Below are 12,894 nucleotides of genomic sequence, written 5' to 3'. Positions count from 1 at the left end.
GTTCGGCCCTATGTGTATAGGAGGTGGTGCCTCCTCTCTCTCGTACCGTGACAATTTCCGGCAGCTGTGCATTCTGATCTTGAGGCAGCCTTCCTTCAATCAACTTGTCGGGCGCCGAACAGGGGATTAGAAGTCTTTTCCAATACCTGTCTCAGTGTGCTGTGTTAGAACTGTGAGTGATCGATCTATGATGCTTTCTGACAGCGCGAGCGCACGCAACTCTGCTCCTCACACACCCCAATAGCCTGACTGGCTGGCTTTCAGGTCTTCACTCTTAGAAGAGCAAGCCCAAGGACCTTGTATGTCACAAAGCACGATACAGACGAACTTGTCAATGATGTAATACTACAAAGTCTGTTTACAATACGATAAGGAACTAATGAAAGAAAGACATGCTTTCTTGCTACTGTAAAGACCGCGGAAACATGGTGTACACAACAAGCAGGCACTAATGTAATGTCAAGAGAATGTAATGCTAAATGCTATTACCTAGAGTTTCGTGTGTTTCATATCGCATCAGCGATAGCGCTCACGATTCGTTCCGAATCGTTTGATGATTAATCATCATAGTTCGGACACAACTGCTTCCATGCAGCTACATCAGCTAGAAATGAGGATATGACATCAGATATCAGAAAAACCCCACATACGTGTTACGCTCAAAGAAGTAGAGTCGGCGTCTTCTGCAAACACCACAGCCATACCCCTACAGAATTTAGATCAGATAGTTCATCACGACTGAGACAATACTAACAGTTCAAGGTGCCAGTCAATGTGGCTGGAGGAACGTCACTAAGCATACAGCAACAACAGCTATTGGAATCGTACCAGTGGAATAACCATGGCCCGGAATTATCGGTTCTAAATCGGATTGTCACATTGTCGCCCGCAATACCATTGCTTGTCGTATCTCGCCGGACAGGATTCTGGTAATTATATACATCGCTCCCAGCGCTTCTTACAACGGAAAAGGGGTGCTGTGCGAAATATGAGATGGAACGAACCAGATATAACAAGTCATACTCACACCATGCAAGTGGAAAGGATGCTAGAGTGGTACATGAGAAACGTGAAGAGAAGAAATATAGATTGCTTACCTGTCCCTCGGGCTGTCCGCCTGGTATAGAGAGCTCGATTATTTTGTTGGCAGGCAAGGTGTAAACAGACCCATAGGGCTGCAGCTGAGAGGCCGCCAATTGTCCGGTCAAGATTTGCATTAAAACCGGAGTAGTCGGCGGGGTATAGCTGTACCCATTGATGAGAAATTTCCCCATATTGCTGTCCCACACGCTGACCAGATTCAGCGAGACGTCTGCGCCACCGGCTTCTGGAAGACCAGGGGCTTCAGGGCTTTCCAGCGCGTGCAAGTGGTGTTCAGCCAATGGGTTACTTAAAATCCAATCTCTGTCTATGGGGTCCCGTTCCGAAGCTCCTTCATATTGAAGAATCGCAGAATTAAGTCCTCCTGCAAAGGTCGAATCATAATTACTAGGATTGGCCCGAATCCAGTAGTTGTCGACCGTCTGATTGGCATTCAGGATTAAAGAGTACCGCTGCCCGGCCAATATTGGGATTGAGTCGACGGTCAGAGGCAATGTGTTTTCACTGTCTGCCTCGATGACTGTAAACGTGTGGCCATCGATCGAGAACACGAAACTTGGTTTGCATGCCATGTTTATCAATCGGATACGGTAGCGTTTGCCCTGCACAACGCTGAGGACAGAAAGAGGTACCGACGGTCCACCTTCATAGCGTCCGCGGCCATTAATGAGGATTGCATCGGGAGTGGCGGACGCGGGGACGTCGTATGGGTTCATGTGATACCTTTGGTGAAATGATTCAGTTAAATAAGTGAAACTGCTGATTACCCTACCAATCCGATATAGTAAGGATAGTCGATGCTACAGTATCGTTAGCACACACAAACTACACACGCAATCAAAGGTTGAAACTGACTGTCATCGACATCATACATGTCCAGGTATGGATCTAGCGGGTCATAAATGACAATGGGTCCTCTCAAACCTTCACCTGAATGAAAAAAAAATTGGAATCTGTTTACTCCGATGACGAATGAAACCACCCACAGTACTGGAGCGCTAAATGTGAATGATACCTGATCCACTGTGAATGATCATTTCCGTGGTAGAAAAACCGTTCCGTACCAAAATGTCCCGCTCTGGTTGACCGGCATGAAGTTGTACACGAAAGAATGCCCAGACGCTATGGGGCACTGCGTCACCATTGCAGTTCCATCCATCTCATTCGACAAATATTGATTGATTCCATGCCAGTGCTAGACCTACATCAGCGCGATCGCGGAGTAAAGAGGAGACGCACTATGGATGTACTCCTGTTCATCGACTCATCCACCAACACATTCGTGACATTGACTTGAAATCGCTCGCCCTTGACACACACAGTCAATTTTGTTGGTACGAATAGCCATTATAAATCGGGACTTCTACCTTCACAGCTGTAAGAACTGGTCCGGGGTAGTTACCATTGACCACGATAGCACTGCAAAATTGATTAGACGCGAATTTAAATGGGTCCTGCATCAAGCACATACTCATTTGCAAAACCATCCGGGGCAATCATCGCATTTGAAACGATTAGCTCGGTATCGAGTGCCGCACAAGCCGATATAAAGGTCAGACACAAGAGAGAGATGGAACAAAAATTCCCCATCATCACCGCTTGCTCTTGTGTACTGCAGGGCAAGACTCCGGGTCAAGTCAGTTGAATATTATATAGGAGACCCTGGAACGTTTCTTACGGTATCCTCTACATCCCTAGCTCGCATCCCATTCCAATTCGAGTCCAAAGAATGTTGGGCCGTCAACTTGAAGGTTTGGTCTGAGCCACTAATATCGAGGCTTATCCCTACATAGCCAGATAGCAATCCAGGATGTCGTATAACTCAACCGCCGCACGTCCGTTTGGATCTAGTAGAACGTGTACATACTTTGAAGCGATAAGACCAGTGAAACCATGTGAAAGTATCTGAAAGTCAAATTTCAGTGTAGTAACGCGACTCGGAGACCGCTTTGCGAGGCACGCGAGTTTGACGCGCCTCTGGACGTAAATCATTTGGTCACTGCGGCATCATTTGGAACACGTTCTGATTTAAAAATTCAGCAGAGTTCACTGACACTCTCGTTTAGAAAATACATGTATTCAGGCCTATATGGCCCACAATCAGTACAGCACGAGGTCTATAAGTAAATCCACTGACCCTTCAATCGTCTCAGTTGAAGCCATGTACTATTCGAGGAATTGTGCGACGACTCGTGTGACCGTACGCAGTCGCATAGTGGCACTAAGGCACAAGGACGGTTTGGAGTCCGCGATAATCACGGATGCCGAACTATGCCGCGGCAAGATTCACCTAACGCACTAGCTAAATCAATGCAGGCTATTTATTGAACTTGTCTTGTCAACGGCGACCTTACCTCACCTCCTCTGGCCGAGTCGCTGTGTTGCGTCAATCCTGCATTATCAGTGGCGCGGACTTGTATATATATAGCTGGTCGGTGTCGGCCTGAACTTCGACTTGGGGCCCGAATCGGATCGCATGCGGGAGCCATCGTGACACTAACGTTAACCTTCGTCGGACTACACCAAATACATAAACCCAACTTGAACCCGATATTTGCAGTCCTGAAACTCGCCATCATCCTGCGCATCCTGTTCAAATTCCCCCTCTCAATCAGTTCACTCAAATACTTCAAAAACAAACAAAAACATCCCACCAAACATGCCGATTGACATGGACACTCCAATTGTTGCGATGCAAACGGCGTAGGAATGACGATATGTCGGGCCCCGGTTGGATGGCTAGACGTACCTAGGAGAATCGGCAATGAACGAGGAAGAGATATCAACGCTATTCACGACCCAATGACATTGCCTATCTGTGCCAGTCTGTTAATCAAAGCAACAGCTACAGCTCGCTTTGCGGGCTCTCGGGCGGATGTAAGTGTATTGTCGATCCGCCCCCAGAGCACCATGTAACCAGCACCATGATATCTGTTCGTCTCTGAGTACAAGTGGTTGCGCGTGATAACTCGGAGGGATGATATCACTCACAGCGAAATATAACGGGCACACTGGAACAAGTCAACAGTGTGGCTACGTCATAGCGGTCATCGAATCGAGGAAAGCCACGCATCTCGGGTAATTACACCTTTCGAATCCGGTCAAACAGACTCAAGTTCATGCAAGGGTCACACGAATCAGGCGGAGCTATTGTCACTGAGCATAGCATCTAATCCAACATCTCGAAAGACGTTCGACTAAGAAACCAGCATCCGAGTCAGGCATCGGGTCACGGAAGACCGGGCCTCATCCCTAGTCCCGAACTTTCCGCCCCGGTTAAATACTATTACTCTTTCGCTCTGGCTTAGTTGCCATTTATATATACCAGCCCCTAGCCAGATGTGAATAGTACAGCAAAAAACGCCAACATAGGATGACGCGATGGCCACTGGTCATGCATGCTAAAAAGTTGTAGACCTCGATACCTACGTTGTTCACGTTCAAATACACTATACTTAGCTGTACTACTGTTGGCAGCACTGCGAATGTGCGCTTTCGGTCACTCTGGCCCTTTGTGATGCGCACGCAACGATCAATTCACCGGTCAAGAGAGCGAAGGCTAGGACGGTCGTTTGCACAGGTTCAGAGAAACTAAGTGAGGAAATTCAGCGTTTGCGTGTGATGTTTTACATCCTCAATGACAGACATCGTTCATGAAAATAAACACGCAACTAGAAGGCTTGATAATCCTGTTTTTGGCACCTGCACAGACAGTCAGGTGAGAAGAAAATGGTCTGGATTTACTGCAGCAGGGACCAGGGGATCATCTGACAAGTTCATCGACAGAACATCCGGTGATAAAAATGACGTCGGCTATGTATACTCTGCAATGAGGCTGATATGTCAGCGCGCAGTGAGAATATATAAAACACGTACTTAGCGTATCGTGACCCACGATGTTGAAACAGCTATGCATGTCATTATACATACTTGCGAAGTGATCGCACGAGTACGTCGCATCGATATCAGATGTGCCTACGCCTCGCTTGATTAAGCGTGACTGTCAATTGTCTGAAAATACGCGTGGATAAAGAGAATAGGCGTGTAAGTGTGTTTTGAAACTGTTGGCGGGAGGTTCTATTTTGTGGCGCATACGAACTGAACAATCGTTTGTGATTCATGCTGCTGCCTCTGATTGACCTAGATGCGAACTGAAGATGTGAGCCGCTACTATAGGCCTAGACTCGAACAGCAGTTGAACTATACTTAGCTGGGGAGATTAAGCATGACATATTCATACTTGTTGGACAGTGTACAGGAGGATACAGGTTGACAGCTATGGTTGATTTAATTGTCCGGACCTGTGAGACTGTCAAACCATGACATCGGAGACACGTGGATACTGACGTGGATAATTAATGAAATGTGCTTGATTACTCTCGTTCTCCTCATGAGAGAGATAAACTTTGATCTGAGTTTGGTGCTAAAATAAAATAGACTGCTGCGGTGGTGGATGAAAGAACTTGAGATGGAGCCCGTGACGAATCTCCGCAAAACGCATTGACCCTAGTTTGCTAGAGCAGGTTGAAAGAATGTCGAAGGCAGTGTACATGTGAGCATTGCGTCATTAGAATGGCGTCATCATGAAAACCCACGCATTTCATTAATGGGATACTTAGAAGAGTTCGTCTTCTTGCATGATGCCATAGGAGCTCCAAGGTCTGTGGGTTAACAATTGGATAAAGGTAGTTCCATCGCGACTACATCATTACCTATTGGTGTTTGGCAATTGGACCAGCATGAACAGTCAGACCCTGAATCTGTACCTGTAAATGGTACCGTGTTTCTAGATAGAACATCGAGCGGGGCGTCTCTGATCCGGGGGCGGTGAAGGGTGTTTTTCTGATTGTTCTTTTTAAGTCGAGTATCGCATGAATCGTGCTACTATTCGACTATTAATTAACAGCGCGAGGGACACGAAGGGCAAAAGTTGTGACGTACGGTAATGAACAGTGTATGGCTGTGAGGTGTGAGAGTACACGTGGGAAGCCAACGAGCTCGGTGTGTCCCAACGAAGTCCCATTGAAAGTTGTTCTGGAAAACGAAGATTTGATCGATAAGAACCTATAAGGAGTTTACAACGTTTACACACAGTTACGTTCTGTCATAAGCATCGAAACTCGTGACCCAACATACTTATATACAACCATCTTCACTCTCTTGACAGCTCTTACCCACCCTGCTATGATTACTGGTTATTCTATCGCGACCTTGGTGGTCTTCATCATATCCATTGGATTCGTCATATACCCAATATCAATACCCACCCCAAGACGAATACCCCGTATCCCAATAAATTTGACAACTGCTCCAATCCTCGCAATCGCAATCCTGTGGGCAGCCCAATGTATCGACCCAGCAGTCATTCGTGATGGCATAGTCGGTACAGACGGTGTCAAACCCTACAACATTCTCATCCTCTTTTTCTCCCTCGCATACATGGCCATCACCCTCGACATCACCGGCATCCTTCAATCAGCAGCATTCTGGGTTAGCAACAAGGGCGGTTCAAACGGCTGGAAGCTCTACACCTACTTCTACCTCATGCTTACTCTCCTCTCGATTCTCCTTGGAAACGATCCCGTTATCCTCTCTGGAACCGCCTTTCTCATATACTACACAAAAGTCGCAGAGCTTAATCACATCTCATGGCTCATGTCCGAATTCGCAGCTGCAAACACAGCCAGCATGGTCTTGTTCGTAGGGAACCCTACTAACGTACGTCTCCGTCTCAAACGTCCGTGTCACGCGACCCTTAATCAATAACCCCAGGTGGTTATCTGCGAAGGTTTCAGCGTAAACAATGCCGCTTTCACAGCATACACAATCCTCCCATTCGTCGCATGCAGCTTATTCTGCTTCTTGGCCCTTGGCGGCCAATACCGCGATCCAAAATACGTCCCTCGCAGGTTGAACCACGCCGCCGACCTTGACGCACGCGCCGTCCTCCTTGACCCCATCGGTGCTATTGTCGGCAGTTTCATGCTTGGTTCCGCACTCGTTCTGTGCCTCGTAGTCAGCTTCTTCGGAATCGACGTGTGGAAAATTAGCTTGCCATTTGCTGTGGCCAAGTTCTGCTATGATATCGCCTGGGACCACTACCGCTTCGTCAAAGGAGTGCCCATGCTCGGACGCGGCCAAAAAGGGCCAGAAGAAACCGGAATACAGCTAGACGACACCGTCGTGCTCCAAAACGCCCAAACACTATCAGATACCAAAAACCGACACCGCACCCCACTACCCACGACAGACAAGGTAAATTCCATCCCCGATTCAGATCGCGCCTTGATCAACAAATCCCCTCCACCCTCATCCAAGACCCACGCCGCCCACTGGCGTTCCAAAGCCATCGCCCTACACAAACGTCTCCACACCCACTTTCCCACCTTCTTCACCGCACTCCCGCGGCTCCCGTTCGCCCTCGTCCCTTTTGCGTTTTCCCAGTTTATCTTGATTGAAGCCCTATCGTACCAGGGCTGGATGGACGTCTTCGGCACGTGGCTCCTCCGTGCGACACACGGAGACATGTACCGCACCATCTGGCTAATCGGCGTCCTCGGCGTGATCCTATGCAACATCTCCGGAACCAACATCGGCGCAACCATCCTCCTCACCAAAGTAGTCCGCGCCGCCGCCCCAATGCTATCCGACCAAACCATCCGCGCAGCAGCCATAGCACTCGCCGTAGCGTCCAACATCGGAGCTGTCTCGTTCACGTTCAGCGCGAGCCTTGCTGGGTTGTTGTGGAAGGGGATTTTGAAGCAGAAGGGCATTATTGTGACGCAGACGACGTTTGCGTATTGGAATGCGTTGCCGTTGGTTGTTATGACTGTTGCGGGGCTTTCGGTGGTGTGTGCGGAGATGGCTGTGTTGTATTAGGGCTGTGAAAGGAACGGGGGTTTGATAGCTGGGCGATGGGCCTTGCATACCGATCAGCGCGCTCCACGCGGGCGGCCAAAGAGGAAGGTGAGTCCGAATCAGGATTCGCAGATGGGCCGGGACCTAAGGAAGGAAGGAAGGAAGGAAGGCGGAGGCTTCTTGTGATATATAAGTACTTTCTACTAATAAGATATATCGCTTTTTGCGAACTGAACGTTATGTATACACATTACAGAGACATCGATATCCGAATGACAGAACTGCAGTTCGTAATTCGGTGATGCAAGGTATGTAAATGACGTTCCTTCTGGTGGATCGTGTGCTGTGTGTTAGAAGGAAGAAAAGTCAGATAGAGGTATTCTTTTTCTAAAGTTCGAGTTCTAGGTGAGGTTCCGGGTGTTCTTTTTGAAGGTTCTAGGTGGATATTAACGTGGTCATGACTGACACCGACCTGTAAGTCTTACTACACTGGTAGTCAAACCTGTCAGACTCGAATTAGAAGTTAGCATGAGCCTGCCGGTTCATGGATCTGTATCACGCAGGACTGATGGAATGAGAAGCAAGCTGGGCTTTGAAGAAATATTCCAAGATTCAGAGGCTCCTATATAAATAATGTTTTGCATGACTCAACAAAGCTCGAATTGGGGGTAGTAGTGTCACGGATAGTCATACCGACCGCTACTTATCTTATCCCCATCCTTGACTTTGACCCACGCAGTACAGCATCGTGTTGAACAAGAATCTGTCAAGGCACACGTGCTAACTCCATGATACTGTGCCCGAACGCAGGTGTTCTTTCTGACATTCTGGTCGGTTGTTCTTTCTGAAGTTCTAGATGAATCTGGTCTTGACTGACAACTTGTAGCTTAGTTTTCGAGGCAAACGCAGTACAGTATCGCGAATGCGAACGTAAAGCTGAAAAAGAATCTGTCAAGGCACAGGTTTTCTTACTGATGCCGTGCCCGAATGACTCTGCTGGGTGGAGTTCCTTGTTTTGTTGAATGCAGGTGACTGCGGGGGCGAAGTTGGGGGATCAAGGTGATCCCCGGCCGCATCGCTATGCTTATTAGTATATCTGGTGCTACAGCAAGGAATGAAACAAAACTCGCGATTCACCACTCACCATTCCTTTATTCCTGCAGCTTGCGCACTCTATAAAACTACACTTTTTACATTCGATACGCAGGTGAAGAAGGAAGATGCCCGAGTCGGGGAACAATAGACTTGGAGCTTCTGCTGTGACGTTTCCGTTGACACCTGGTCTTCAACGCCGTCGCGTTGCTCGCAGCACGAACGACAGGATTATGCCTCCTGCCATTCCTACACCCATGTGAGTGATTTCCCTGCGTAATGATTCAGCTACTTCAATAACTTGTAGCTACCGCCACGCAGCACCATCGGGCCCATGGCCATGGATGGATTTTGATACCGATTCAGACCTTACCCTCAGCCGTGACCAACCATCACCAGCCTCGCCTGGCACAGAGGGCCCGTCATGGCGCGGATATCCTGAGACGCTCTTTGGGAACTGGAAGCCGGACCAGGTGAAGCGGAGCAAGATGCTGAGCAACTCCTCAGAGTCCGATACGTGCTCTGTGCATTGGCTTGATGTCCTTAAAGACGGGCATTTTACGATTCTGGATGAGGAGGGGAGGGACCAGACGAGTAGGATTACGCATGATCGGGTGGATGAGTTTTGGGTGTTGTTGCAGGAGCCTGTGAGTTGCTCTCTTCTTGCGGTGCCACTGTGTACGATGATCGTATGGGTGCCTTTTCTGTAGCGACCCGCAAATATCCGCGTTCGGGCGTTGTTCGTGGATAATCTTTCCATGTCTGTGCTGCAGATGCTTGGAACGAAGTAAGTAGTTCCGTCGCTCGGTTGTTTTGTATGACTAACAAGAGTTGTAGGTATAATATCGAGCCGTTTTTCTTTTCTTCATCCCTGAATTGGATACCCTCACATTACCAAGAAGAGGTACGGCCGGGAAAGGGTGATCGTGCGTTGTTTGGCTGGCTCTGGCTTGATGCACCACTGAGTACTGGGTCTTTTCTTTACTTTTCAATGCAGATATCACAATCACGCTTCCATTCATCCGGATGACGCAAAACCCGGTTACTCGACCGCCAACACCAAGCGAAACACCAGGTTCAGGTTCGGTCAGATCTGCTCACGCACAGTACATTTCCACTGGTAGGTCGTTTCTCGTTCCTTCTGCAATCACTCCTAGCTAAAGTATTTACTTGCTTCCAGACGAAGAGCAAATCATCGACACCCAAGCCCCGCTCTCTCTCAGCTGTAAGTCCTTATCTAAATTCTCATCGTGGCCTGTATCGAATGACTACGCTACGCAGGTGGCAATATCCTCCTCGTCGATCTCCTCGCGATACACATGGTGCGCGACGAGGACTCGAGCACGATCATATCATACCATCCCAACTCTAGTTGGCGTCGTCCTTCCCCAAAGCGGCTCCACTTCCTCGTGTACCGTGCAGGCCAGAGCGTATATTGGCAAAAAATCTTTGCTAAATCCAAGGACCCGACGTTTCTGTTCCTCGCTATCCTGTGGTATGCGCTTTACTCGTGGGACCAGGCGCTTGAGTCGCTGTATAATCATGTTGTTTTTCTGGTGCGTCGCAGAGACAGCTACTGTTTGTTTCCCCAAAATTGATGTCACTGCCATTATTATGAATTTAGGAATCCAAAGTGCTGTCAACGAATAAGACGACTCTCATTCGTCAACTCTACATCATCCAAGCGCACCTCCTCCAATACCAATCGCTCCTCCAAGATTTCCACAAGTCCGTCGACTTTTTGCAGAATACGCCGAATCCTGCTATGGAGTCCGACGACTACAGCCCCACCGAACGCAAGGACTCGGTGGACCTCATGAATAGAGAGTGTGCGAATCTGCTGTCGGAGATCGGGAGGTTGGAGAACAGGCGGTCGATGCAGAGCAGCAGGCTGAAGAACGTGATGGATCTGTCGTTTGCAACTGTGAATCTCGAGGATAGCAAGCATATGAGGGACCTGACGGAGGCTACTGTGCGGGACTCGGGTGCGATGAAGCAGGTGCGTGTTGTCATTATGGATATTGCGTTTCGTCATTGCCGTTCTCAATCATCGCTCGGAAATTGTTTAGATCTCTTACCTCACGATGATATTCCTTCCTGCTTCATTCACTGCGGTGTGTAACGTGTTTTGTATGCGAGTGGTCGTGGGTGCTGATGGGCTTGTGTGGGCTAGGCGGTGTTTGGGATGAATGTGAATGAGATCAGCGGGACGAAGGGACAGGAGACGCTCGTTCATTACGTTGCGACGGCGTTGGCTCTTACATGCGCAACTTCATGGATTGTGGTGGCATGGCATTCGGATGGCCCTTTTGTCAATGGGGATAGCACTTTGATGGAGCGCGTCTGGTGGCCGGTGTTTTATCTCCTCAGACTGTTCAAAGAGAGGCAGAAATCGCTGCCGAGGTTCCAGAATACGGTTTGAGGAGATGTTGGCGCACGGATGGCGTGTGGTTTAGAGGTGATGCTGGTGATGACTACATATCATTTGGGTGCGTGATGTCTTGTGGTGTTCTTCGTGCACCGTGATTAATGTCCTTTCCCACTGTGATAATAGCACTTCAGTCGTGTTTCGTTCTCGTCGTTCTCGGATCACAGCACAGTATTTAGCAGGCCGGTACAAAGATTATATACACTGCATAGGCCCAGTATCACCCAATGAGCATCATACTTATTATATTACTGTATACCCACATAATGAACGAATAGCTGCACATCATATACCACATCATATATACATATTTAACATGTACTTTGTTCACACCGGGAGCCCTGCGATGACAATAAAAGGGGGAGAAGTCGAAAGAAGCATTGCTGAACCGATGGAAAAGGCCGGGAATATACTTTCGGTGATGGGCCTTTGGCAATAGTGTTGCTCGCCTCGGATCATGGATGCACTTATGGTGTAAAAGTGATCTGTGTATGTCGGGCTTGAAAGCATTGTTTTCGCACGTGTGAGTGTTTGAGCATTTGCGACGATCCCCCCGCCCCCGTAGGTGCGTTTCGGAACATAACGTAGTGTGGAGATTAGAATTATGAGGTGTCCAATCGACTCAGCTTAGGCAGTCCAATGGTTCGAACTTCGCACCAAGTGCCTTTATGCGGAAGGGAAAATGTTTTGCAGTTTTCATCATCTTTCCGATCACCCCGCACATGCATTGGTTGGATTTCGTCAAGACCTGCAAATGTCCGGATTAGTTTCCTATAACTGGTATAAGTAGGTTCGCCCTAGAGGAATTGTGCGACAACATAAATGTGAAACTCTGGAGCGTCAGGAGACACGATTTCACCAAGGCTCCACATCTACAATTCCAGCGCTTCCCACCTCAGTCGTGCGGACACTCCACCTGTGGGTAATCTCTTGATGGTGCCCACTATTACTGTGTTTTTCAATGATTTTCTGCGCATGTAGGGTGGCAGGAGCGCAAGAAAGTCTACTCCGGGAGTCCGAACTTCGAGCGTGACTTCAGTCCTACAAACGTGAACGTACACGTTGGCTTCAAGTAGCGCGCTCAAAGTCGGCCACATGCAGCAAGCCGGGGATCTAGAATTACGAGCATTTGAGTTACGACGGTCGTGGATTCTCAGATCATAAAGGTACCCAACCCACTCTCTCACCGCAGCATCACGGCGGCTCAGGCTGACACAATCACGCAGAACCAAGTCTCTTGGTTACCGGCTACCCGATCAATCGCGGTACGCAAACGTCTCCGTGTCAAATTCAATGCGCCCTTTCGCCCAGTAACCACTGACACGTTCGTAGTTGAGGGCCCAGTCGCGGAAGCTTTGCTATACGAGGTCGACCGAACTGGCAGGGGGTACTTGAGCAGGCTATCTGACTGTACC

General features: G+C 48.6%; 3 protein-coding genes across 3 annotated transcripts; 2 read left to right on the top strand and 1 right to left on the bottom strand.

Moving 5' to 3' along the window:
- Positions 1-557: 557 nt before the first annotated feature.
- On the bottom strand, positions 558-2,691 carry DEU56DRAFT_872251 (laccase; the record flags this gene model as incomplete). The annotated part of the gene is made up of 13 exons (XM_041355769.1): positions 558-604; positions 651-706; positions 755-778; positions 829-977; positions 1,028-1,048; positions 1,098-1,824; positions 1,874-1,901; positions 1,957-2,031; positions 2,088-2,116; positions 2,166-2,296; positions 2,341-2,409; positions 2,469-2,520; positions 2,573-2,691. 13 exons carry the CDS (start codon positions 2,689-2,691, stop codon positions 558-560), a joined length of 1,527 nt encoding a protein of 508 aa, XP_041206436.1.
- Positions 2,692-5,959: 3,268 nt separating this feature from the next.
- DEU56DRAFT_902601 (uncharacterized protein) lies at positions 5,960-8,589 on the top strand (the record flags this gene model as incomplete). The annotated part of the gene is made up of 7 exons (XM_041356603.1): positions 5,960-5,982; positions 6,043-6,194; positions 6,269-6,819; positions 6,874-7,950; positions 7,981-8,067; positions 8,216-8,267; positions 8,456-8,589. The coding sequence occupies exons 3-7, from the start codon at positions 6,286-6,288 to the stop codon at positions 8,587-8,589; spliced, it is 1,884 nt and encodes a 627-aa protein (XP_041206435.1). The 5' UTR covers positions 5,960-5,982; positions 6,043-6,194; positions 6,269-6,285.
- Positions 8,590-9,284: 695 nt separating this feature from the next.
- On the top strand, positions 9,285-11,473 carry DEU56DRAFT_914650 (uncharacterized protein; the record flags this gene model as incomplete). Its single annotated transcript, XM_041357649.1, has 10 exons — positions 9,285-9,310; positions 9,359-9,698; positions 9,762-9,838; positions 9,889-9,977; positions 10,049-10,171; positions 10,232-10,276; positions 10,333-10,607; positions 10,676-11,050; positions 11,121-11,165; positions 11,225-11,473. The coding sequence occupies 10 exons, from the start codon at positions 9,285-9,287 to the stop codon at positions 11,471-11,473; spliced, it is 1,644 nt and encodes a 547-aa protein (XP_041206434.1).
- Positions 11,474-12,894: the final 1,421 nt, after the last annotated feature.

This window comes from Suillus clintonianus (genome assembly GCF_016758775.1).
Source record: "Suillus clintonianus strain FC179 chromosome Unknown DEU56scaffold_57, whole genome shotgun sequence".
In the NCBI taxonomy this organism is placed as follows: Eukaryota; Fungi; Basidiomycota; class Agaricomycetes; order Boletales; family Suillaceae; genus Suillus; species Suillus clintonianus.
Note: the sequence above shows the minus strand (reverse complement) of the source record. Positions and strands in the feature narration are given on the sequence as shown.